Raw genomic sequence first — 27,199 nt, 5'->3', positions numbered from 1 at the left:
CAGAACCTTGCTGTGTCTCTATTGGCAAGAAGTATGTCATAGGGCCACTCTGAGCTGCAAGAAAGGCTGGGAAAGCGAGTATATAGCTCTCCTAAGCCCTATGGGGGAGACGGCAAGGTGGAAGTGGTTTGAAAATGCGTGCTGGTGTAGCAATGGATATTATGCGTCATGGGACAAAGAACTGCTGGGGCGAGAACATGTGATTTCCATGAACCGTCTCATTTAATCATAGCAACAATGTTGTAGATAGGGACTTTTACTATCCCCATTTTACAGATGAGAAAACAGAGGTTAGCTAATATGTACTAGCTATGTGCTAGTTTTTAAATTAGAGAGTTGCTGGAACCCAACCTACTTGTTGAGATTCAAACTTCTTCTGTTTTTTGACTGCAGAGTCCACGCTCTTATTCATTTGCACTATTACTGAGAACTTTAAAACTCAGATGTCACAGACTCTTATCACAATGCTTAAAAAGAATTCCTAACATATTTTGAGCAATGGTAACATGACTGGCATAAATGCATAATCTTCTAAAGATGATAAAAAAGCACCTTGTTTTTAATATGGTCACTTTTCGCACTTGGGAGAGAATCAATGCTGATCTTCTGCAGCACGCTCAGGGCAGTGGCTGCAGGGAGATCTGGCAGGATGGTGAGAACTGACCACTGGATCCTGAGGCCCCATAATCCTAGGAGAAAGCACTGCCTGAATCTTTCTATAAGGAAACTGGATGGATGGCACCCGTTGCCAATGGTCTCAAAAGGCTTGTAACATTCGTCGGATAGGAAAGAGTATAGGGTGTCATGAGGTTGGGAACAATTCGCTTTTCAATTTTTTGGGTAAGGTAAACATACATAATCTGACTCCACTGCATTCCAGTGATTTGAGTTGTGACTGTTTTCCTTACTTGCCTTTGAATCATGGTCATTTCCTGATGGATTTAGTTTAAATGCCAACAGTATAGGAGAAAGAAGGCTATCTATGGTCCTTTTGAATTTACTTACTTACTGATGGACCTCACAGAAAGAGCATCACCGATATGGTAGGTCCAGTGGGCACACTGTTTAAGCCGTGTGCCTTTAAACCCCGAACCCTCTTTGATTTAATGTATATACAAATCAGAATTAGAAAGAGTCGTTCCTTGGGAGTTGGTCTATTTCGTGTGAAATATCTCACTCCCTTTTTTATAAAAATTGGCAGTATTCAGGAATTCATAAAGATGGATGCTCGGCTGGCAAATAAAAATTGTGAGTCTTCTCCTAGGGTCTCCATGAGCCATTTGTTGGGCAACTAATCAGTGGGTTGCACTGAAATGTTATAACTGGGTTCTGCAAATGGATAGGTAAGCTCTTTTTCCCACATCCGAAATCTGCATCCAGACTCTCAGAATCCCCTTGTCCACTTGGTTGTCTATTCATGTACCATCCTGGACTCATGTTTGTTATGTGTACCACCCTCAGGAAGGCTTACAACTGAAGGTGCTGTGTCCAGGGCAGCAGAAAGTGATCCTCACTGACATCAAAAGGATCCACATCTTGTGCTCTTACCCTAGGATGTAGTATTGTGTGATGTATAACTGCAACATGTTGTTGCAGGTGTGGTAGGTTGGTGACTACTGTGATAAGCAATCATCTTAGTTATTATTTTTTAATTTAGCTGTGTTAATAGCTCACAGTCCAAAATTTCCACCTACACTTATTCAGATCCAGTGGCTCCATGAGGGGGCAGGATAAATTTAATAAGACAGCTGCTACAGGCAATGTCCAGTCCACACATCATATTTTGGAAGTTCCCTTCTAGGATGTTTGGAATTTGGAAAGCTCTTCTCCATATGTGTAAATTATGGGGAAGATTAATCCCATATAAAAGATTTGCTTCATTATCTCAAAAATCTCCTTGTTCACATTCCTGGCTTTTATGTCTCTTGTGTGCTATATCCATCTCCCGTGTCTTCTGGGGCAATGTAATCTGTTATTCTTTAAAGTCTTTCATTCATTTCTTCTCTACTGCACTGCCATGTTCATTTAGCCCTAAAAGGAACGTCCTCTCGGGCCTGTTGCTACTGCTGTTTTAGTCTGTGTGTCTCCCTTGTTAACGTTTCCCACATTTGCCTGTTTCTTCTGACAGCTCAACCCTTGCACTTCAGTGTTTATGCTGCTTGCTCCTCCTGGTCTCCTCTCTTCTCCAGAACTGCCACTTTCAGAGGTCAAAGGGAGGTCTTCCTCAGTTCTTGGTCCTCCATAACCCAGGGTCTCCTGGTCGTCTTCCTGTCTCCTCTGGCTACTCCTTCTCTCTCCTCCCCCAGAACTTCCTTCTTTCACTTCAAAGATGGGAATATATCCTAACAGTGGTCCTCTGCTCTCATTTTTATTTTCATGATTTTTACTATGACCTTTACCTGGAAAAACTGCCTCATCTCTCGTGCCATCTGGGACCTCAAGTCTCACGTCTCCTTACTGCACATCTTTAAAAGCCTCCTGTCACCTCAAAAACTCATTTTTCTAATAGATGGCCCAGTTTTTTAATCTATACCCCCATCTTTTTTGTTGCTCTCTATATGTCAAGAAGATTATCCTTCTTCACCACCCCTCCCCTGATGTCTAGACTTATGGTCATCTTTGGCTTTTGTCTCTCCGAACCAGTCTCAACGATCCTTCCTTTACAGTGTTTTGCATCCATCTCCTGTGATTTCCCCCTCATCTACCGCACTCAATGAAATTCTCTCCTAGTCGGTCTCCTTATCCAGCCTCAATCTCTTCTACTTACTACAGTTACCTTAATTTTCCAGCTTGGCACATTTGCTAAACCTTCATTGGCTCCTTTCTGTAGGAAAGGAGTCTGGCACTGAGGGTCTCTCCATAGTCTGTCTTCTCTCTTCAGGGCAGTCATATCTCCGAGTTCTCAGTCAACTGATTTACTCATGGTGCCGCAGGTATTAGTGCAAACACTTCTGGCCCTTGGCTGATACTTTCACCCTGACTGAAATGCTCCTTGCATTTCTCCTTCTATTTATTCCCCTAATGTCTTACTCTCTTTCCCTGGGCAATATTATCTATGCCCATGGATTCAGCTAACACCCCATTCTTGTCAAAGTGTTCATTGTTATAGACAACAGAGTCCACTTAAGCTCGTTTACCCAGAAGGGATTCTTGAAGGAGGTATGTAGCTCACAGAATCACTGAGATGGTAGAGCAAGCAGACTCTCGACTGAGCTTCCAAAAATGTCAGAACCTGGCTTTCCAAGGAAGCTGTGCCCTTGTATTGATCAGGGAGCTGCCAGGACAGCTCCTGACTCCCTCTCCAGGGCCTTTCCGCCCTTGCTGTAATCGGCACCAGCAGAATGGATGCTCCATACCCTGCCTCTGTTCACCAAATGCAGTTCTCCAGCATGGGCTCTGAAGAGTGTTTTTGATCGGCAGAGCTTAAATCACACTTTTGCGTCTTGTAATTCTTTTGGGGGGGGGGGGCTGTGGGAGAATTCAATGCTAGGGAAGGAGGACTTTTATGGCGAGGAATTATTAAAATGGGAATCAACCCCAAATCTGTACATGTATCTCAGAACTTGATTCTCAGCTGCAGACGTGTATAGACAACTCCATCTGAAGATCTCAGAAGCACTCCACATTTGTCAAATCCAATATTAAACTTAACGATCTTCACCACAGATACCTGATCAGTTCGTTGATCCCAAACTGGTGAAGGGGTCAAAAGTCCCCACCCAGGTGTCATAACAGACACTTTGGAATCAGCCTCAATTCTGTCTCTTTCTCCCTTGCACCTGTAGGGGAGGAAGACAGTTGCTTTACCCACTCTGGGTACTTCTGGCTGGGCTGCGAATTAAAGCGACACGAGACAGAAAAGCAGGAGGAAAATCCAACAAGTTTAATCACGTGATACATGGGAGAAACCCAGGAAGACTGAGCAACTCGGCAATGTGGCCATCTTAATATTTAAGATGCCACCTTAAATATTATCTTCAGTTGAAGGCAAAGGAGGATGTTGGGGGTAGTGGTCTGGGATTTCAGAGGGGAGGAAGACAATTTACATGGAGACAGGAATGCAAAGGTTTCTTAAACGAGTTTTGCTGGGCCAAGAATGGGCCTGTTGGTGCCTTTCTCTCACACCTATTTTACATTATCCTACAACTATCTTAGGGTATTAGCTCCTCCCTGGAACACGCCTTCCAGGTTAAATTCTTTTAGGCAGTTTTGGGGAGGATAAAATGTTCTCCCTGAGTCTTCTGAGCCTTTGTTGTCCTCAGCTCGAAATAATCCACATACCAGAGTGGCACATCTTGGGGCGGCCTGCCCCAAACCCCGTCACCCCCTGGACTCCCTCAGTCTTGGGACCAAGTCACCTATACTTCCTATGAATAGGTCATTTATCTGAGCTGCTCCTTCCCCTTTGGCAGTGTCCTGAAACAGGCTCTGTTCTCTCTCTCTCTTTTTTTTTTTTGAGGAAGATTAGCCCTGAGCTAACATCTGCTGGCAATCCTCCTCTTTTTGCTAAGGAAGACTGGTCCTGAGCTAACATTGTGCCCATCTTCCTCTACTTTATATGTGGGATGCTACCACAGCATGGCATGCCAAGCAGTGCCATGTCCGTACCTGGGATCTGAACCACCAAACGCCAGGCCGCTGAAGCAGAATGTGGACACTTAACTGCAATACTAAATGTTGATAATTCCCTAAACACATTCTGCTTTTTCATGCTGATCCATTTGTCTGGGAAGCAGTGCCCTAAATCTGCTTCTATCAAACTCCTCTTTATCCTTCATTAAGGCATAAATATTTAGCTCCAGGTAACAATCAACATAATCATAGAATGCAAGGTTCAGGTTAAGCTTTGACAACTTCTCCTTTAGGTATCACTTTCGGCTGTAAGTGCTATCGTCTCCCCTTTCTTCTTCACTCCCTTCTTTCTCCTCAGGACCACTGGAGAGAGGAAGAATGAATAGCTCAGAGAGCCTCAAATCTCTCTCACGCTCAAAAGCCAAACAATATATTCTTCATTGTTCAGTCTTTGAATGTCCCTGAAGAAGGGGAAGGATCCAAATGTAAAATAAATGGCCGCTGACAACTCTAAATCTTTTCTGCTGTTCATTATAGTTTGAAGAGTTTGGAAAGATAAAACCAAATGCCTTAGTATTTCCTTCCATTAGTGATGGAATTTACTTCACTCTAGCTTTTCTTTCACTTCTAATTTTCTAAGGCTTGAGTTAGGGTTCAAAATGAAATAGAGACTAAAAAGAAAACAGGAAAGATCAATGAAACCAACAGCTAGTTCTTTAAAAAGATAAACACAGTTGCCAAACCTTTAGCTAGACTCATCAAGAAAACAAGAGAGGGCTCAAATAAATAAAATCATAAATGAAAGAGGAGAAGTTACAACTGATAGCCCAGAAATTAAAAGGATCCTAAGAGACTACTCCAAACTATTGTATGCCAAAAAATTGGACAATCTAGAAGAAATGGATAAATTCCTAGAAACATACAAGCTTCCAAGACTGAACCAGGAAGAACTAGAAAATCTGAAAGACTAATTACTAGTAAGGAGATTGAATTAGTAATTAAAAACCTTCCTACAAATGAAAGTCCAGGACCAGATGGTTTCTCTGGTGAATTCTACCAGACACTCAAAGAAGAACTGATACCTATCCTTCTCCAACTTTTTCAAAAAACAGAAGAGGAGGGCACACTTCCAAACGCGTGTTTTGAGGCCAACATTTCCCTGATACCAAAACCAAACAAGGACACTACCAGAGAAGAAAATTGCAGGCCAATATTCCTCTTGAACATAGATGCAAAAATCTTCAACAAAATATTAGCAAACAGAATTCGACAATACGTTACAAGGATCGTACAACCAGATCAAGTGAAATTTATTCCTGGATGCAAGGATGATTCAGCATCTGCAAGTCAATCAGTGTGATACGCCACATTAACAACATAAAGAATAAAAAAATCACACGATCATCTCAATAAATGCAGAAAAAACATTTGACAAAATTCAACATCAACTTATGATGAAAACTCTCAAGAAAATGGGTATAGAGGGAATGTACCTCAACATAATAAAGGTCATATATGACAAGCTCACAGCTAACATCACACTCAATGGTAAAAACCTGAAAGCTTTCCTGCTAAGATCAGGAATAAGATAAGGAGGCCCACTCTTACCACTTTTATTTGACATAGTGTTGGAAGTCCTAGCCAGAGCAATTAGGCAGGAAAAAGAAATAAAAGGCATCCAAATTGGAAAGAAAGAAGTAAAACTGTTACTATTTGCAGATGACATGATAGTATATATAGAAAACCCAAAAGACTCCACCAAAAAACTGTTAGAACTAATAAATGAATTCAGTAAAGCTTCAGGATACAAAATCAATATACAGCAATCTGTTGCATTCCTATACATTAATAATGAACTATCAGAAAGAGAAATTAAGAAAACAACTCCATTTACAATTGCATCAGAAAAAATAAAATACCTAGGAATAAATTTAACCAAATAAGTGAAAGACCTAAACGCTGAAAAGTATAAGTCATCAATGAAAGAAAATGAAGGCACAAATAAATGGTAAGATATTCCATGCTCATAGATTGGAAGAATTAATATTGTTAAAATGTCCATACTACCCAAAGCAATCTAGAGATGCAATGCAATTTTTATCAAAGTTCCAATGAAATTTGTCACAGAAATAGAACAACCAATTCTAAAATTTGTATGGAATCACAAAAGACCCCAAATAGCCAAAGAAATCTTCAGAAAGAAGAACGAAGTTGGAAGCCTCACACTCCCTGATTTCAAGCTATATTAGAAAGCTACAGTAACTAAAACAGGATGGTATTAGCATAAAAACAGACACAGACAACAATGGAACAGAATAGAGAGCCCAGAAATAAACCCATGCATATACAATCAATTAATTTATGACAAAGAAGCCAAAAATATGCAATGGGGGAGGAACAGTCCCTTCAATAAATGGTGTTGGGAAAACTGGACAGATACGTGCAAAAGAATGAAACTGGATCACTGTCTTCCCGAAACACAAAACCTAACTCCAGGTCCACACTCCTGACCCTCAGTCGCATCGAAAGAGCGTGTGGCCCCCAGTATAGTGCTCCCATTCCGCTTTTATTCTGGCCCCACTGATTTTAACTGCTCTTCTTATGCAATAGCCCATTTCCTGAATATTGCTAGGTATTTGACAAATAGTGTTTAATGTACTTCAGTAAAATTGTTGCTTTAACATTTTCAGACAATACTTAGCAGCAGTTATTTGTGCAATGATCATTTGCTAAGAGAATTAGGTAGTCAGTTTCTAAGGATGAAACTGTCAAATATAGGTTTGCTCTCACTCTACTTCAACATCTGAGTCATTTCCTAATAATTCTGTCAAAATGGCTTTCTTCCTAATCCGAGGGCTGCTTGTGTGATCTGTAAAGCAGCAAAGGGTGAATTCAGAGTTCACTTACATCACTTCTTGTTGTTCATGTCCTATTTCCAGAGGGGCTAAGCTGTTGTATCAGAGCTATCACTTAAACCATCAACGTGAAATTCCCTTCAAACTTTGAAAATGTTCCTTGTTTCGACTAAGCTTCTCAGAGCTGGCTAAAAGTGAGTGCAAGCTGCAAACATTCACAGCTACATTGTTTTAAGGAGACCAGCAAATATGGAAATTCTTGTTCTAGAGTCAAAATTTTCATTGCTGCAGGCCAGCAGGACGCCCTGGCCATGTGCGCCATTACAGGGCTAACAAAATACCAGCCACTCTGTGGTTCCGTTTTTCTTCTTTGATTTCAACCTGCCTCCTTCTCCGTCAGTGTCAATGTAAACAGAGAGCCAGCGCTGGGTCAGAGGCATCCACCCCACCTCCCCACACAGCCCTGGAGGACCGTGCCCCTCTGTGAGGGCACCGACAAGCCCACCTCCAACCTGCTGTCAGCCTACTCCCCACAACCCGAGAGGAAGGAGGGTTGGAGCTGGATGCAGGCCTCTGCACAACCTGCAGGATTATATGCCCGCTAATGTGATGTGGGCATTTAGGACCATCTCTTTATCCTCTGGATCTCACACCATCGGCACCAATATATAAACATCGGAGCACCCAGCAATGGGGGACCCAGAGAGTCCCATGATGTTATCTCAGGGGCATTCTGAAAGCTGCTTTGATCCTAAATATCTCCTTCAGCACTTTTGAAAAAACAATCAAACTATTCCCTACATTTACAGGGCACTTCACAGTTGACAGCGCCGTTTCAGTAGCATCATCTCATCTAATCTCCGTGAACCTGTAATGGGTTCGTAGAGCAATCTTTAAAACAAAGGATGGCGTCGGCTCAGAGAGGTTGAGTAACTTACTGAAGGTCACAATGAAGTGGTAGCTCACTTGCTCTAAGTCTGCACTCCTTCCCACAGCATCCAACAAATCATAGACATAGAAGGAACCCTTTTAGAGAGAGCTAAAACTCCTTAAAGCAGCAAGCTTTCGTTATGTATTTAGAGACAAAGCTCAAAATGCAAATCTTCCCCTGAGAATGGGAGAGCACTAACAAATGGGTACCATAGGCTCTCACACATCCAAGAATTAAACCAATTCCAGAGTTATCGACTTGATTTAAGACACGGTAGCTCATAGAAAAGTTCTAGATTGAAGATAATTTTTGAAAAAGTATACATCTTTAAATGCACATGCCTCTATTTGGAAAGTATATTGCTTTGGACATTTGTGCTATTTCTTGGTTACCCATTTTACAGGCTGTGTCCATAGCTGCTTCATTCCCATCCCTACATTTAAGGCCACCACATTGCTTTTTAATTACCTTAAGACTCATTTTCAGTTAATTGTAATAATTAAGATTGTTTAACCAATAAAGCACTTCCATGAATAAAAATTACGGAGTTTTTAATACGGCCCTTTTCAAATTTAATACGACGTCGCATGAAACTGCTTTTATTTAAAAGAACGATCATATATCCACTGCCAACAGTATAAAAGCGATAAAGACACTTCCCTCCACCTTATAAAAATGTATGACATTTTCCTAAGAAATTCCCTGCCTTTAGAAGTTCTAGACCTGCTCCACTTATTAATCTGAGTGTATCTTTTCACAGTCTGTATTTTATTGTACGGCTTTGGTACCTTCATCAAAAGGCAAATACAGACAGTGGAAATGCATGTGGAAGGAGAAGGCTTAGAGCACAATAGCCCATCACGTGTATGCTGAGGGGCAAGTATCATGAGGACCCCCACCCCGGGCTTCAGTACTAAGGGTGCCCAAGACACAAATCGTGCAAGAAGTCAAAAGAAGTGCCTTCCCTCAACGGGAAAGGTGACAGGATTCAACGTGAGGAGAATGATTAAGAAGGAAAGTTTGTGGACTCAGTTACCCAGCTGATGGTTTCTCTAGCTCTCACTTGGATTTTAAACGTTTGCTTGAAAAGTGACTTCACATCAATTTTTGTTTCTTTTAGAAAGCTCCCAGCAGTAACTATTAATAGCATCTTTGAGGAACAGAATTATTGATGTTGTTTGGCTGATGATCCAGAGGATAGAGGAGCCAGAAGACGGCTACAAGTGCAGACATTTGTATGGTCTCAAAACGTCAGGATGGTACGGATACTGAAACAGGAAATAAAAGATGTCAATGGCTTTAACGTTTAGATCATTCAGTCTTCTGTGTGAGAGTCCGAGAGCACTTGACATGTCTCAGTGAAAAAGTGTCTGTTCCCGCCACTCCTTTCCCATGCCTTTGCACCCAAGTTGAGTCAAGTAAAAGGGCAGTTCATCTTGTCCTGGCTCTTGCTTGTGTTTTCCCCAACCCTAAGCTCAAGAAAAACATCGTGAATTTGATGGCCATTTAGGCTTCTTTATATAGTAGCATCCTCAAAAAATCATTATTGAGCACCTACACGCCTGACATAATATTGAATACAAAACTACAATGGGTGATGGTATGGAAGCAGTTCTTGCTGTCTTTCACACACTCTGCAGATGCTTTTCATGCATTATGTCTTTTAAACCTCAAACAGCAATACTATGAGGCAGGTTCTAATATGATTTCCACCTTTAAGATTACAAATACTGAGACCTAGAGAGCTTTGTAACTCGCTGTAGGTCACACGTCTAGTGTGGGATGCTGGGGTTTAAACCAAATACAAAGTTGTACAAACTACAAGATGAGAGGTCATTTGCTTGAAGGAACCGATAACGTAACAAAGTTAAACTATGTTGGAGGTTTAATAGAGCTTTGACAAAGAAATGTTTCAGATTCTTAGAAGCAGATGATAAAGTTGATTTGTATTCAGAGAGGCTTCATTCTTGGGCAGATCAGACATGTAACATTTACACTAGAACCAATGTCCTTTCCAAAAACCATCTTCTGATGGAAAAATACTTTTATAAAATGAAGGTCTTTGTGTCTTTAAGAAATTATATGTCTGTATATACAGACATATGACAGGAGAAATATATGTACATAACTTAGAAACTCCAGGACAGTGTAAAGAAGAAAGTAACAGTAACCTGTAATCCCACAACCTGGAGATAATCAGTGTTAATATTTTCTTGAATTTTGGTCAACATTTTTCTAGACACATGTAAATTTTTAGTGCTATTGTTGAAAACTTGGTATCATACTGTACATATGTTTATTTTCTCTATTCTACAACCTAAACTTACATCATGAGACTTTCCCACTTTTATGAAAGCGTTTCTTTTTGATGACTTCATTGATTTCTAGTACAAGGCTGGAACTTATTTAAGCATCTCCTTCATGTTACGCTTTCAGGATGTTTCCAACTTTTGATATTATAGATGATAGAGGAACATACTTAAATCGATGCGTGTTTGCATTTCTGACTACTTCAGTAGAAAAGAGTCCCATAAATGGAACCCTGGGACAAAGGATCTAAGTTTTTTTAAGGTTTCTAATACAAATTACCAAATTGCTTTCCAGAAAGGATGGAATCCAGTGCTCTTTGGATCCTAGTTTCTTTCCTTCCTCAATCATATTCATCACACTAAGCATCTAGTGTAATGTGTTATGTGTGTGGCTGCTTAAGAAATGCTGTTTAACGTTGAAAACCTCACGAGAAGAAGTGTGAGGCAGCGGAAAAGCAGGGACTCTGAAATGAGAAGGTGGAGTTAGATAGAACTGCCTTTTGCTAGTTCTGCCTTGTATGTTAACACAGGTGACGCAATCCTTCCTTTTAAGTGGCTGTAAAAGTTAAATGTCACAGGTAGGAATTGGAATCAGCTTAATTTCCGAAGCTTTGAAGAAAAGACTTCAACATTTAAAAATAGCATTTTGTACCCTTCCTCTCTAGAGTAATTTTTTTGTGTTTTTTTCGTGAGGAGGATTGTCCCCGAGCTTGCATCTGTGCCAATCTTCCTCTCTTTCCTATGTGGGATGCTGCCACAGCATGGATGATGAGCAGTGTGTAGGTTCGTGCCTAGGATCCAAAGATGCGAACCCCAGACCGCTGAAGCAGAGCGTGCAGACTTAACCACTACACCACCGGGCCAGCCCCCCACATACTAATTTTTATTTGCGAAAAATTCTTTGTAAATGGAAAGAAGAATTAACAACAGACTGTGATTTTTTTCTGAAAAAATTGTGGTATCTGTATAAAAAGCAATCCCATTGTAGCTCCACTTACTCCCATAGTGAACTTTTGGGATGTCCTGAATAGAATTTAAATTTATAGCCATTAATGGTCAACCTTTCTGGTGGCCAGGCAGAGGCTGCCATCACTCCTGGTTATAATTATGACCATGAGTCTCTGATTCTTTTTCCTTGCCCAGGGTGAGTGTTTTCTTGTGAAAAAGGCTGAGTGGCTCTGATCGTTTAGATTTGCTGTAACCAACATAATTTGGCTTCAGCAGAACAGGAAATGCAAAGCAACTGTTCTTGGCTTCTCACCATATAGTCCTAAATGTTCTACATGCAAAGATTGAACTGGTAATGGAAAACCAAGGCACTCTGTTTTTCTCATCCTTCCATCTTTTTTCTCTCTTGGTCAAAACCCACCATAAAAAGAAACTTAAAACCTACCTCTTTCCAGAGCGAAGCAGGTCAAATCCTTCATTTATTTTTTCAAAAGGTAAAACATGGGTGATTAAAGGATCCAGTGCAAACTTTTTAGCCATAAAATCGGCCACAAGTTTGGGGACAGAATCTTTACTCTTAAAACCTGAAAATAAAGTGACATAGTTGTTGGCTTCAGCCAGGGGTAAGAGGAGAATTGGAGAGGAGACTTTCCAAAAAGAATGTAAATGAAAGTTTATGAAAAGTGCGGCATTCCACAAACCACTCTCCTGAGCGTCATAAGAGTGTGTGCGTCAATATCCTTTCACAGTGGTCTGGCCTTTATTTAAATCGGGTCCTGGTTGTCAGTTCTCTCAGAGAGAAATTATGGTACAGACGGGCACTCCCACAGTGAAGGAGCAAATTTAGCAATTGTCTAAATGTGGGCGATGAATGCAGACATGAATTATTGCTGTGGGTTCCTGGGTCTACTAGGTATTCCGGTGCCCTGCGCAGTCTCGAGTATAGAAAGAGGTGCTCAAAGCGCCTACTTAGTTCATGGGGACACCAGAAAAGTCTATGTCGGGACCTTCTGCGTGCATTAGTTCTACATCTAGTTGATTTGGAGCCTATAGATACAAAGGAATTTAAATTTGCTTTTAACCAGGATACTTTTTAAAAACTGACCTTGCCACTTGTAAAAGGGAAGAAGTCCTGAGGTTAATAAGAATTTGGCCCTCTAGCTTAACAACATACCACCAAAAATAGCTCCTTTCCAGGTACGTCCACTCAGTAGCAACATGGGATTCATAGAGAGATTTTGGGAATCAGGAGGTACTCCTACGATGACGCTCACACCATATGCTTCTTGACAGCATGACAAGGCAGCCACCTGGAATAAAATCAATCCATCGCACCATCAAATTGGATTCTCTGGTAACCCCCACTCATGATGCACAGTATCACGCAATATTGATTTTGCTAGATCGTGAGTGTGTGGAGGGAAGAGATTGCATCTCTTGTTCCTTGGTTTTTCATGATTTCTTAAAGCCACTAGCTGTGGCTTTAGAAAACGCCCAGAGAATATTTCTTGAATAGGACAGTGGATGAATGAATTTGTGTGACCTTAATTCTTTCTTATAAAGTAATAAAGAGGCAAAAATCGTTACAAACATACACATAAAATCTGATTGCTCAAATAAAGCTAACGTTTATCATCACATGACCGTCAAGCAATTTCAGTTGGTTAACTCACTTTTCATTTATTTATTAAGTAGATATTTTGAACTCAGTACTTTGAAGCAGGTTCTTTTGGGGGGTAGGGGGTGAAAGATTAGTCCTGAGCTAACATCTGTTGCCACTCTTCTCTTTTTGCTGAGGAAGATTGGCCCTGAACTAACATCCAGGCCCATCTTTCCCTATTTTATGAGTGGCACGCCTGCCACTGCATGGCTTGATAAGTGTGTGTAGGTACGCGCCCAGGATCCGAACCCGACAACCCCGGGCTGCCGAAGTGGAGCGGGAACTTAACTACTACACCATGGGCAGGCCCCTGAAGCAGGTAAATTGATAGTGAACAAGATATAAGGTCAATTACATCATCAAAATTTGTTTCTTGTCCATTTGATGGTCTCCTTTTTTAATGCATCCCCTTTCTACCATCCATTGCTAAAATGTACATGTTTTTCTGATTTATGTATTTTATTTTTTTCCACCTTTTTGAGGTATGGTTGAGAAATAACAATTGTATGTATTCCGGTTGTACAATGCAATTGTTTTAGGTTGTACAACGTGACAATTTCATATACATATGCAGGGTGAAATGATTACCACGGTCAAGTTAATTAACACACCATCACCTCACATAGTTACCATTTGTGCCTGTGTGTGTGGTGAAAACACAAGATCTCTTCTCTTAGCAAATTTCAAGTGTACAATACAGTATTAGTAACTGTACTCACCACGCTCTACGTTAGATCCCCAGAACTTGCTCATCTTATAACTGAAAGTTTGTTCCTTTTGACCAACATCCACCCATTACCCCTGCTCCCCAACCCCTGGCAACCACCATTCTACTCAATGGTTCTAAGAGTTTGACTGTTTTAGAGTCCACATATAAGTGATGTCGCACAGTGCTTGTGTTTCTGCATTGGGATTATTTCGCTTCACATATGTCCTCCAGATTCACCCATGTTGTTGCAAATGGCAGGATTTTCTTCTTTTTTATGGCTGAATAAATTGTTTATCTATCTACCTATCTGTCTATCTACACCACGATTCCTTATCCATTCATCTGCCAGTGCACATTTATTGACTCCATGTCTTGGCCCTTGTGAATAATGCGGCAATGAATGTGCGGTGCAGATATCGCTCTGAGAAAGTGATTTTATGTTCATTGCTTATCTACCCAGAAGCGGGATGGCTGGATCATCTGGTGGCTGCATTTTATATTTTTTGAGGAACTTCTATGCTGCTTTTCATAATCACTGTACTGATTTACATTCCCGTCAAGAGTGCACAAAAGTTCCCTTTCCTCCACCGCCTCCCCAACACTTATTATCTCTTGCCTTTTTGAGAACAGCCATTCTAAAAGATGTGAGGTGGTGTCTTGTGACTTTGACTTTCATTTCCCTAACGACGAGCCATGTCGAGCACCTTTTCCATGTAGTTGTTGGCCTAAAACTGACAGGTTTTAAATGTGCTTTTACCTCCCCAAAATGTTCATTGGTTTTACTTTAAACCATACCTCTTACTCTGGAATGTTGAAAGAAAGCCCTCCTCCTCCAGTCATGTTTTTACACATGTCCATCATAAGAAAATTGTTTAGGATGCCCTAGCAAGATGTAGTGATCTGTCCTTTGATTTTGAAGTATGAGATGTGGAAGACCAGATCACCTCAGGACATGTGGCATTGGACACTGGCGTCTTCAAATAAAGTAACAATCCAATTCCACGTCAGAAAATGCAGGGGAAACCACAGCAAAAGGGCATAAGGAGGAAAGATACAGCCTGGGAAAAGTTGGGTTCTCTTGGAACCTCAGCCACCCACGGCATATCGTCCCAGCTCAAGACCGCAAAGAGCTTCACTCTTCCTGTTTCTCACCGACACAGCTGGGATTTGCTGGAGAACCGCAAAAGAGGGACTTGCTGGTCTCTGGGGACTTTTTTCAGTAGGATTCTAGAGGCTTCTGATTAGTGGAATACAGCTGGAAATGTGTTCCCTCTTGCAATTGATGATATTTGTAATTATTTGAAAGTAATATCATGTATATTCCAAAGCTGCTGTAAGCACTGCAAGACTGGGAACAGTGTTTCATATTGATAACACCCACTGACATTTGTTAAGCGCTGACCACTTGACAGGTGGCACTGTGCTAAGAATGTTACATGTATTATCCATGGAATTTGGAAACAATGCTAGGAGATAGCTATCTCAAAGATTTTCAGTGCAAAACTCTGCTGACTTTTTAAAGCATTCAGTGCAACACCCAGGTTTGGGTGCTCGCTAGGAACCACTGCGCAGTCTGCTGTGGTAAAATAACACATATTTTCTGTTCATAAAATGATTCAAAGCGTGAAATTGCTCACTATTTTCAGTGGCCAAAGTACGATATGTGGGAAAAATCAGAATTCATTAAAACAGAAAAATTGTTAAACAATTATTGTTCAGAAAATGGGGAAAAATCAAACGTGCCAACTTGAGAACAGAATTTATATCGTATATATTTGAGTTTGAATTTTTTAACTAAAGATTAACAAGATAAATTTGTAACAGCTCAATAAACAAACCTCCTCCCTGTACTAAGGGAAAAGATTAGTTATAACAGTTTTGCTTAACTGATGGAATGAAAGATTTCTCGTGATGATAAATTAAGCAATCAGATAACAAACAGGAGCTGGAAAATCACCACTCATAGCTTTAAAAATGTTCCTTGTATAGAATGTTTCTCTTCTGCGGCCTGAAAGCATCCTCCAGAACGCAGAAGCCGAACTCAGGGCATTCTGCAGTACATACCATAGTGTCGAGCCGACCAATGACTTCAAAGGAAAAATCCACACCTCCATTGCTCATTTCTGTCAGCACCTCCTGGATAGGTTTCTTGTAGTCCTGAGGGTTGACACACTCAGTGGCACCCACTTCTTTGGCCTTTGCAAACTTGTCTTTGTTGATGTCCACCCCAATGATCCTGGCCGCTCCGGCTGCTTTACAGCCCATGATAACGGACAGGCCCACTCCTCCAAGGCCAAACACGGCACAGGTGGAGCCCTGGGTGACCTGTGTTTTCAGAAAATGCAAAAATGGATCAAGTAATGATTGTTGGAGAGCTCCTAAGCTGTGGAAAGTGCTATGCCTTGTCTGTTTTCAGGAGCTGCTCAGACTATGTCCAACCTGCTGTCAAAGCCTCTTTTGGCTTCAATTGTTTCAGTGTTCAAGCTGAGGGCTTTGAACTAGATCTTTGCTGGACATTAGACATTAGACCCGGGGAACTTAAAAAAATCTCAATGGTCACAGCCCATAACCAATTAAATCAGAATCTGGGCAGGTGGGACCCAGCCCCCAGGTGACTCCAATGGAAAGCCCAGGCTGTGAGCTGGGAGCTTGGATGATCTTTGAGCTCTAAATGCTGGTGACTTCCCTCTTAAAGAGAGTCTAGAGGCTCAAATCTCTTGACAGCCAGCTTCAGCACATCACACATACATAAACACAATTTTTGGGAAATGAGATAATAAGTGTAAAATGTTATTCCAGGAGACTGAAAAAAATAGTCCAATTGAACCCTCAATAATTAACTCCTTGGTTGATTAACTTTCAGTAGTCATAACCAGTAGAATGAGAGCAGAAATTAGCTCTGAAACATGGAAGAATTATCCTGAGGTTAACACAAAACCTAAGGCCAGGGGAAGCTCACAGGTAACTTTAAGATAACACAGCTTGAGGCCAATGTGATCTTAGTGGGTCTTTCTCCCTGCTTTTTAACATACACTAAGGGACGATAATGCAGTGAAAAGTTGGTCTATGTTAATAACGGATGAAATCCATTATTATGAGTGCCCTTGGCTGCTGCTCAATTAGAACACCTGCTCAAACAGATGATGCCATTGCACAAGGGCCTTCATGCAAGCACAGAAATTTGGAAAACACGTGCTCTCAATTGATTAAGGTGGCTAGGGACAGTTTACTAACCCTCGTCTGCTAGAGTCAGGCTTCAGTGAGGGTAAAATGCTCCTCCCGTACCGCGTAATCATTCCCTGGGGTACGGCTCCCCTCTTTGCCTTACTCAGGAAAATAAGAGGCTTGTGACCATGACTTAAAAGTGCTAGTAATTATGTGTTACGATTTATGAATCAGCAGGAGTCTTGAGAGAGAGGTTCATTGCAGCTCTCATACGAAGCAGCTGTGAGATTTTGGACAAACAGCTGTATGTCTCTGGGCCTCAGTTTCATAAAACGAAAAGATGCTGGATTTCCAACAGTTTGCGGAAAGGAGCCTTTAGAGAACCTCTCCTTAGAATCTACCACTTCAGCAGTGTGTGTGTGTGTGTGTGTGTGTGTGTGTGTGTGTGTGTTCATGGCAGAGGATGAGACACAGCAGTGGAATGAACGCATCACTGAAGCTTCCTCGCTTTCCTCATCGGGATGCACAGAGTGGGTGTGTTGATGGCCCTCGGTTTGGAGGGGTAGCAGGTAAGGCTTTGGAGTCTATTGTTAATCCTAATCCTGGGTGTGGAGGATCCCTGGACTAGATACTCCCCAAAGGCAACCCCTTCATTTCATTTACTTTTGCTGCCTCAGAACCCGGCAGACCCTACCGTGCCTGGTGCGTGTTGGTGCTGTCTCACTGTAGAATGAATGACTGAACGAGCGGCCAGCTCTAGAGTTTAGACATCCCAAAGAACAAATAAACAAGCATAATTATTGAAAACGACACCTTTACTGTTTCGTGACTAATTACCAACTGCTTTTGCATCAGTGATAAACAGATCAACGTTCTAGGATATGCTCTCCATTCCTTCCGAGGGCATTTTCCTACTCATCTTCGATACCCTCAATTCTGTGGAGTACGTCAATGTTCTTATGGGAGCAGGGGGAAAGCTACTAGTAAATGTATGAAGAATGATCTCTGATTCCTGTGAGAATCTGCTTTCCTTTTGGTTCCTGACAGTCTGAGTGTAACCGGTTTTATCACCCGTTGTCATTCCTACCTTGGCAACCTTGACTGCAGACCCATAACCAGTAGAAAATCCACAGCCAATGAGACAGACTTTCTCCAGCGGTGAGGCCGCATCGATCTTGGCCACTGAGATCTCGTCTACCACGGTGTACTGAGAGAAGGTGCTGATGCCAAGGAAGTGGTGGATGGGCTTCCCTCTGCAGGTGAACCTGCTGGTACCATCCTGCATGGTTCCCCGAGGCGTGCTCAGACTAGTCAGTGCAACACACAGACACACAAGGGCATGAGACGGGCATAACCTACGTGCAAATCTATGGCTGCATAAGGAGAGTAGCAGAAACTTACTCATTTTTCAAGCAGAAGTTGCCTTCAGGGTGCTTACAAACCCTGCATTTTCCACACTGGGGAGTAAAGAGTGGGATGACTTTATCACCTAGAGGAGGATAAAAGAAATTCTTCTTAAACTTCTATCCAGGAATTAATAGAGCAAGAAGTTAAAGTTTACGCGTGTGTATTAGAGACATGTCTTTCAAAAGTGTCCAAGAAATAGGATGCGGTCAGCAGGGTGCCATTGGCCATTGCCTGCTGGCATTGTTGATTTGGGTTTATATGTGCCCGAGGGTTGTCAAAAAGGAAGTGCAAGTGTGGGAAAACCATGGATGTTTAAAAGCGGTTCCACTGTATTAGTCGTTATCCTTTATTGTGTGCCCTTTCTCTCGGTGGTGTTATACATATCATCTCATTTAATCTTCATTAAACCTTCAATATTGTCACTGTAAGTATAAACATAAATTTTAGTTGTGAGTAGGCTGCCATATTTCTGCCAGATGTTGGGGAATCTAGTACTTTGTGATAGTTTGGGGTACAGTAAAAGTGAGAATTTTGACAACCATTTCTTGGCTTTTCAAAGTGACTATGCTTATCTTTACTATGAAATGAGTGCTTATCTTTGAAATTTTATTCATTTTTTAAGGAAACTAACAAAAATGGGACAAAGAAGAATTCAAGAAATTCCTTTGAAAGCCTCAGTCCTCAACAATGAGTTGGATGCTTTCTTTAGAGTAAGAACCGCCTGTCAAATGTTTATGGCTGATCATTTGTGAATCATCTATTTCTCCTGCTACTGTGGAGGGGACAGGGGTGGAAAGTAAGGGCGTCATTCATTATTAATTGATTTCTAACTGAAGCAGATACTGAGAGCTAAAATGCAAGGCAGATAATTTATTTTATTCTTTTCTGTCCACATGGCCATTAAGTATTTGGTTAAGGGGGGAGGTTGAATATACTGGCTAAAGTCATTTTTTAGAGTTAAACACAATTTTTATTGTTAATCATCTATCCTCTCTATCCACAAGACCCAGAAAAATGGTTGGCCATAACATTTAATAGGTTAACTTTACATGGAGAAGATGACACAGAAATTTTCTATTTATTCACCCTTTACCTTTAAAAATATTTGCCTATACTATTATACAATAAAATTACGATAAAATAAATGTTAAAGATGAAATAGTACTTTGTAACCAGTCACATTGAACCCTGGTTAAAGATAATAAAACTGCTAGGTCTGCTAGGTCCCTTTCCTTTCCTTCCAAGTGGTCTGTTTCATTCCTTCTGGGTTCAAGAAGGGAGGCCAGGGCCAGCCCTGATGGCCTAGTGCTTAAAGTTTGGGGAGCTCCACTTCCCCACCCGGCTTGGGTTCGGAGCAGGAACCATACCACTCGTCTTTCAGTAGCCTCCCACAGAGGAACTGGAAGGACTTACAACTAGAATATACAGCTACTTACTGGGGCTTTGGGGAGGGAAAGATAAAGAGGAGATGGGCTACAGATGTTAGCTCAGGGTGAGTCTTTACCAGCAAAATAATATTAAAAACTCAAACAAACAAGAAGGGAGGCCATATTGGAAGAGGAAGCCAGTGGAGGGACTTCACTTCCAGCTCAGCAGAGATCGCACTATGATTCAGGCTTAGCCTCGTGGCCCCATTCTGTGAGCTGCTGGCGGCACAGAGCAGTTTCCACACACTGATCCAGAGGCTCAGGATGTGGACTGATGTCTTTCCCTGGTCTCGTTTGTGGTTCTCTTGGGCCATGACTGGCCGTGCTCAGCAACACTCAAATGGCAGTTGTTTGATTATGAACTTCGTTCTGGCAGGCACTGCGTGTCTTTTGGTCCTCACGCAGCCCAGGATCCAACCTGGCACCTGACATCTAGAAAGCACTCAGTAAACGCCTGCCAAGGAGAGAGCGTGGGAGAGCATGCACACACGTGTCAGAGCGAGGCAGGCAGGGAGGGGAGGTGATGGGGACAGCCTCCGTTCGAGTCCCAGCTCCTCTGAGACCGTCCACAGGGCCTTCACCTCTCATGGCTTCAATTTCCTCATCCAGCCTGGATGATCTTCGGGGCCTGAACCGAGTCACACCCCCCCAAGTGTGAAATCTGTACCTGGTCTTACTGTAGTGACGCCTTCTCCGATGCTCTCCACAATGCCAGCTGCCTCATGGCCTGCGATCACAGGAAGATGTGCGACAAGGGTTCCACTAACCACGTGGTCATCTGAGCGACAGATTCCTGCGGCCACCATCTACGGGGAAAGGGAGGAGGACTGGATTCAGTGAAGACTGTGACCCTCACGTGGACTTATATCCACTTTCCTGAAATTGGGCTTCTAAAGTGTTTTCATGATTTTGCCGATAATCCCTTCTCTTCCCAGATACAAAACTTGCGGTTTATCCCCAAGATTATTCAGTCTAAAACCCTCCTCCATGAGCCTTTCCTGCATTAAACAATTTGGAATAATCTGTGAAATGATTGTTTCTGAAATATTTAAGTCTTATAAATATACAACAGCGCATCCTTTTTATAGAAGTAAAGATAATTCAGATTAGCATCAGAAAAGAGTCACTTAAGTTCCACCATCTAATACCAATTGATTTTGAAATCTTGATATAAATCCCTTTGTACTTTTCTTCTGTACAAATAAGTACATTAATTTTTTTATGTTATTAGGATTATACTGTATATATTCTTTCGTTTCTTTTTTAAAATGTAGCTATTTATATCTTTCCTTGACAATAAATATAATTCCACTCTCTGGATGACCATATAAAAACTGCCTCTTGGGGCTGGCCCAGTGGCCTAGTGGTTAAGTTCAGGTTAAGTTCACATGCCCCGCTTCAGCAGCTGGTTCCGATCCTGGGTGTGGACCTATGCACTGCTCATCAAGCCATGCTGTGGTGGGTGTCCCACATAAAATAGAGGAATATGGGCATGGATGTTAGCTCAAGGCCACTCTTCCTCAACAACAAGAGGAAGATTGGCAGCTGCTGTCAGCTCAGGGCTAATCTTCCTCAGCAAAAAACCCGAATACTGCCCCTTAATGGATTTTGGTTCTTTCCAGTTTTCCTGTTTTATTAATTTTCTAAACCTAAAATTCAGTACAAGTGGAAAAATGTTTCACCTTTATACGGACTTCATGGGCCTTCGGGGGTGCAACCTCCACCTCCTCGATGGAAAATGGTTTCTTTTCCTCCCACAGCACAGCCGCTTTGCATTTTATTACCTGGAAATCGAACACAAAGATGACACCAGCTGTTCCCCACTCTTGAAGTCAAGGATTGAGTCTTTCATCTTTTTATGTGTGACATCTAGAGTCATGTCTGGAACCTACGTGTTCCGTAGAAATGAACAACCTCTGGTTTGCAAAGAGAGTAAAAATACCTTTATTTAAAAATGTGGAAAGCAAGAACATAGGAACAGAGAAACAGAATTAACTCTAATGACACATTGAGATAAAATGGAATATCTTCTTTTAGGCCACGCTTATGTTGTTTTTCTCTCCAGGTTGTTTATTGCTGATATTTCCTAAGGAGGTGTTGAAATTGCTTGCTTACCCACAACTGTTGGCTGGCACTTAAAGTTCTGAATCTCTGTTATTTTGCTGACAGATTCTGTTCATGTGAAATCTATTGCCCTCTTGCTCAATTCTCCGCTTAAGCACAAGCCATCGGACACATGATTCCCGTTCTCTACTTGCCTGCCTGCCTAGCAGACTTCTTCTCGATTTGCCTGTTCCCCTCCTTTGATTTTCTCTCCTGCTACTCTGTGTGCTGCTTGTTTGCACCACTCATATGAAAGTTCACTTCGGCAGCTCTGTTTCGTTATCATCTTATGTGTAAAGATTCCTTCCAGATTAGATGTGAGCCAAAAATTTTAGAAATTAAAGCCACACACACACACACACACACACACATGTATTTTGAAATGGGAGAGCTGTGTGTTTGCCTTTCCAGCTAACATGGCTTACCCACAGACATTCTTAAAAATAAAAGTTGAACACATATTTTCAGTGCCTGGGAATGTAATATAAAACCTGTCTTGATTGCTGTAAATGTATGTAGTTGAGAATGTTTTTCTAGAGAGAATTGACATCACTGCAAATATGATAAAAAATTCAACTGAAATTTATCTAACAATTCATTTTCATTATTTATATGTCAAATCGTCCCACTTTGCAATGTGCTTGTCGTGGTCAATGCCACATGAATGTGAGCGTCCTTGGAAGTAATACACCAGTGGTAGAGAGGTGTGGCTTATCGGGCGCTGTGATGCAGCAGGCGCATTGTGGCCTGTGCTGGGTGAGTTACATGCTCCGTCTGTAAACCTCACCGGGCAGTATTTTTGAATTATTGGTCTTATTTTACAGATGAAAAGATCGAGGCTCAAATGATGCAGAACTTGACTGAGCAATTTTCCTAAAGTAACGAAGCTGGCTGTCTGGAGAATTGATATCAATCTACCTTTATCTTTTCACTACCTCATGCTGGTGAAAGATTAACAAAAGGTAACACAATAATAACAACAGTGATAGCGGTCACTAACATTTATTGAATTATTTCTCTGTAGCCCGCACTATTCTTACTGCTTGCCGGTATTAATTCATTACATTCTCACAACACCTAATAAAGGAGTATTATTGCTGTTGCCATTGAGCATGTGAAGACGATGTAGCACAGGACAGGGAGACATCAAGGAAGCGTTGTGACGGAGCTGGAAGTTAGGACGTGGCAGCTGAGGGGAGGATTGAGTGCCTGTTACTTGTTGTTTTCATTACTACATTGGCTTTACCGTTTGGCTTTCTGAATTCATTGTTTCTCTTAAGCTGAGTTTTGGCAATTTTAATTTTTCTTCCCCCTAGTTAATCTTCATTTGCAATGTAAATGCCATTGTAAATGCTAATCAGTAACGAATGAAAATAAGACAGTTGGAATGAGAAAACTGGAAATTGGTTACCCATGTGGTTTCCATCCAATCTTCCTGATACAGGCCTGTTGTGTCACACAGTGTGTGTAGAAATCTCAGAATGTTAAACTGAGTTATCAGAGCAAGATGTTATAATGCGTGATTCTCTCCTAACACAACAAATGTCCTGGGAAGAGTTGACAGGCTGCTGTAATTGAGCAGGCAGACGGGAGGAATTGACGACACTGAATGACCGCCTGCCTCTCTGGGCCTGGAAGCACTGAACACACACGCTGACTCTGCAGAAGACCCAGGGCCCAGTCTCTGTGTTCCCAGCGCTCCTAAGTGATTCAAACTGCACTAGTATTAATGATTGTGTGAAATCATGTTGACTTTTGTACATAGAAGATAGTGTTCTGGAGGATTTCTCTGGGAGGGTCCTGAACTGTGCCATAACAGGACTCTTAGGTCGGAATTTGCATGTTGAACTTGGCTGGCTTACCCAAGATCATTCTGATGCTTTAGTTGGATCAAACTTCTGTCAGACTCAACTTTACGTATTCATAAAAGATACGATTATAAAGAATAACATTTAAATTATGGTTTCTTAATATAAAGATAACTTTCTTAACATACAGATGACTTCTTGACTAAAAACGTTTCCAACTTTTAGATTTGCGGATTACTCATGATCGGCTGTAACCACAGCACATTTATTTAACAGAGCACATAGAGACTTTGTAGGTACAAATGCTGCACATTCTGGCTGAAGATATTTAGGAATAGCCTTTTCCAATCGTAGTTCAATGTGTGTTGTGTAATGAAGCATACACTCTATGCTGTATTTCAGTATATATTGCTTCTAATTTAGACATGTATTTTAAATTGTTCATTAAACATTATCTGTCTGTGTATTATATTAATGAGAATAAAATTCTAAAAGTAAAACATTTTTCACTTACTTTTCCTGCTGTGCTCATGATGCCGTTTTCCCTGCAGGCCAGGAGTCTGACGAATCCTTGCGGAATCCCCTTTTGAGGACGTAAGCAGATGGACTGCACGGATGTTTTGTTTGCTTCAGTAACGCCCAGTTCCACACGTGTCATCTGGGGTCTTTAAGCCATGCCCATCAACGTTTTCTCATCCCAGGTGCTATCAGAATCAAAAGGCCACTGAACCAGCGCTCAAACATTGACTTTGTTTGCAATACGCTGATTTTAGATAACATTGTGATTTCATTAGGTTAAATATTTCCTTACACATCTCCCTTTTTCCTGGATTCCATATTTCTCCTCTCTCAACTCCACCCAGGGTGTTCAGAGTTCTGTTTTCTCTTCGTGTGAACTAAGCCCCAACATTTTTTTATTGAGGTATAAGTGACATATAACATTATATTAGTTTCAGGTGTTCAACATAATGATTCCATGTTTGGATACACTGTGAAATGATGACCACAGCTAATCTAGTCACCATCTGTCACCACACAAATTTACAAGAATTTTTTTTCTTGTGATAACAACTTTTAAGATTTAGTCTCTTAGCAACTTTCAAATATGCAATACAATAAAGACTTGAATGTGAGACCTGAGGCCATAAAACCCCTAGAACGAAACATAGGTGGTGAGCTCCTTGACGCTGGTCTTGGCAATGATTTTTTGGATCTGAGTTTAAAAGCAAAGGCAACAAAAGCAAAAATAAACAAGGCAGCCTACATCAAACTAAAAAGCTTCTTCACAGCAAAGAAAACCATCAACTTACACAACTAGAAGGACATGCAACTAAGATATACAACTATATGCCAGGGAGATTTGGGGAGATAAAGCAGAAAAAAAAAAAGAAAGCCATCAACAAAATGAAAATGCAACCTACTGAGTGGGGGAAAATATTTGCAAATCATATATCTGATAGGAGATTAATATCCAACGCATGTAAAGAATTCATATAACTCAATGGCAAAAAGACAAACAATCCAACTTCTAACCCACATGATGAAGTTAGACCTGAGGAGGAGTGAAAAAGGAGCAAAAATGGACAAGATCAGAGAGAGCTACAAGCCAGAGGAATGTGTTTGCTCCGGCACTTTCCTCCTCTTCATAGCAGAGAAGTCAGACAGCAATCAGTCATAGGAAAGACACTCACCATTCCTGGCATTTCTGCTCCACTCAGTTCCGATCAGCACTGACTAAGCATCTCCCTGTTCCAGGCAGTCACCTGGGCAGGGTAGGGTAGCAATGATGGGTAAGAGACGTCCTCTTCCCCTTCCTAGAGGCAGTATGGGGCAGTCGTTATGCCATGGCCTTGGATTCAGGCAGACCCTATTCTTACTAGTTGTGTGAACTTGGATTTATTATTTAACTGTCTTTGGCCTTAGTTTCCTTATCTGTGAAGGGAGGGTGAGTAATAATACCTCCTGAAAGGGTTTTTTGATGAGCAAATGAGATAATCCTTTTAAAGCATTTATCAGGGAGCCTGAAATAGGACAGCCTTCAATAAATATTAGCTGCAATGATTATCCATAAAAGTAAGCTCACAGTCTATGGTGAGGGGAGGGGGGGAGAGGCAGGTGACCCAGTCAGACCACCTGGGATTTCTCCATCACAGTGAGCGCATTCTGATTGAAGGACTCAGAAGAGGCTTTGTAGAGAGAAGACATTTAAGGTAGAAAGTAAACAACAATCATTTTGGCAAATAGTGAAAAAAACCCACTTGTGCATTCCTGTTGTTCCTCGTTCAGGGCCATGAGTGTGAGGAAAAGTGTGAGTTTGATTTTCAATAAGTCTCCAGTCTTTTACCAACCTTTTACCACTCAACGACTTAAGTAGATATGGTCTGTCAACATGTGTATGTTAACATAAAGGGTAGGTTTCTCTAGAACTATCAACAGAACAAAACCGTTGTCTGTTTCCAACTTTACTAATGCAGGTGTAGAGAGCCGTCCTGGGGCTCAGAACATCCACCCAACAGAGAGGCAAGAAAGGTCTTCCATCTCCTCACGATGGTCTTACGACCACCCAGCAGGCACCACTTCTTGACAAGGGCCACCGCCCTACTCTCCCCACCCACCCACCTTAACCTGTGGACAGCAGTGCAAAGAAAGGGAGTCTGGCACTTTTCAGAGACTGGTGGTATCAGGGGGCTCATATGTCCCAGTCAATTTGAAGGACTCATCGGATTGGTGTGTTTATAGAGTGACGGAGGGATAGGGTACCAGGAATGACTTGAATTCTTAATAAATTGGTGGTTTATTTGGGAGACAGAAATTTACAGGAAGCTAATGGCTGTGATTTATTAAGCACATACTATGTTTCCAGAACTCTACTGGTGGTTTTTCATACATTATTACGTATCATCCTCAGAGCAATCCTACAAGGAAGGTACTATTATTATTCCCATTTTACAGATGAGGTAAGAGAAGCTCAGCAATTATAGATCCCTAAATTCCTTTCCGAGTCAGAAGTGTTGGCTTCAAGAACAGCAAGGTTTCAATAGATATGTGAAAAGACGTGGAGGAAACAGTCATCAAATAGTTCTTGACCACACTCCTAGTGTTTACACTATTTGCCGTATGAATAGGCTGAGAATTCTTCAAATCTTTAAATTCTGCATTCAGCCGTCTCTCCTGTCTGGCATCTTACTATAAGCCATGAGGAGGAGCCAAGCTGCACTTTTACATTTTGCTTATCTGCTTTGCTTGGAAATTTCTTCAGCTGACTATCCAATTTCAGTGCTGGCAAATTCTACCTCCCACAAGAC

At 41.4% G+C, this 27,199-nt stretch overlaps 1 protein-coding gene across 1 annotated transcript; it reads right to left on the bottom strand.

Moving 5' to 3' along the window:
• Positions 1 to 8,892: 8,892 nt before the first annotated feature.
• On the bottom strand, positions 8,893 to 25,764 carry LOC124237657 (alcohol dehydrogenase E chain). The gene is made up of 10 exons (XM_046657588.1): positions 25,586 to 25,764; positions 24,409 to 24,598; positions 21,666 to 21,767; positions 20,651 to 20,789; positions 18,551 to 18,638; positions 18,237 to 18,456; positions 16,049 to 16,309; positions 12,790 to 12,925; positions 12,061 to 12,199; positions 8,893 to 9,626 (listed from the first exon to the last, which is right to left on the bottom strand). Exons 2-10 carry the CDS (start codon positions 24,550 to 24,552, stop codon positions 9,602 to 9,604), a joined length of 1,254 nt encoding a protein of 417 aa, XP_046513544.1. The 5' UTR covers positions 24,553 to 24,598; positions 25,586 to 25,764; the 3' UTR covers positions 8,893 to 9,601.
• Between the last annotated feature and the right edge of the window lie 1,435 nt (positions 25,765 to 27,199).

Source organism: Equus quagga, chromosome 3 (assembly GCF_021613505.1).
Source record: "Equus quagga isolate Etosha38 chromosome 3, UCLA_HA_Equagga_1.0, whole genome shotgun sequence".
Taxonomy (NCBI): Eukaryota; Metazoa; Chordata; class Mammalia; order Perissodactyla; family Equidae; genus Equus; species Equus quagga.
Note: the sequence above shows the minus strand (reverse complement) of the source record. Positions and strands in the feature narration are given on the sequence as shown.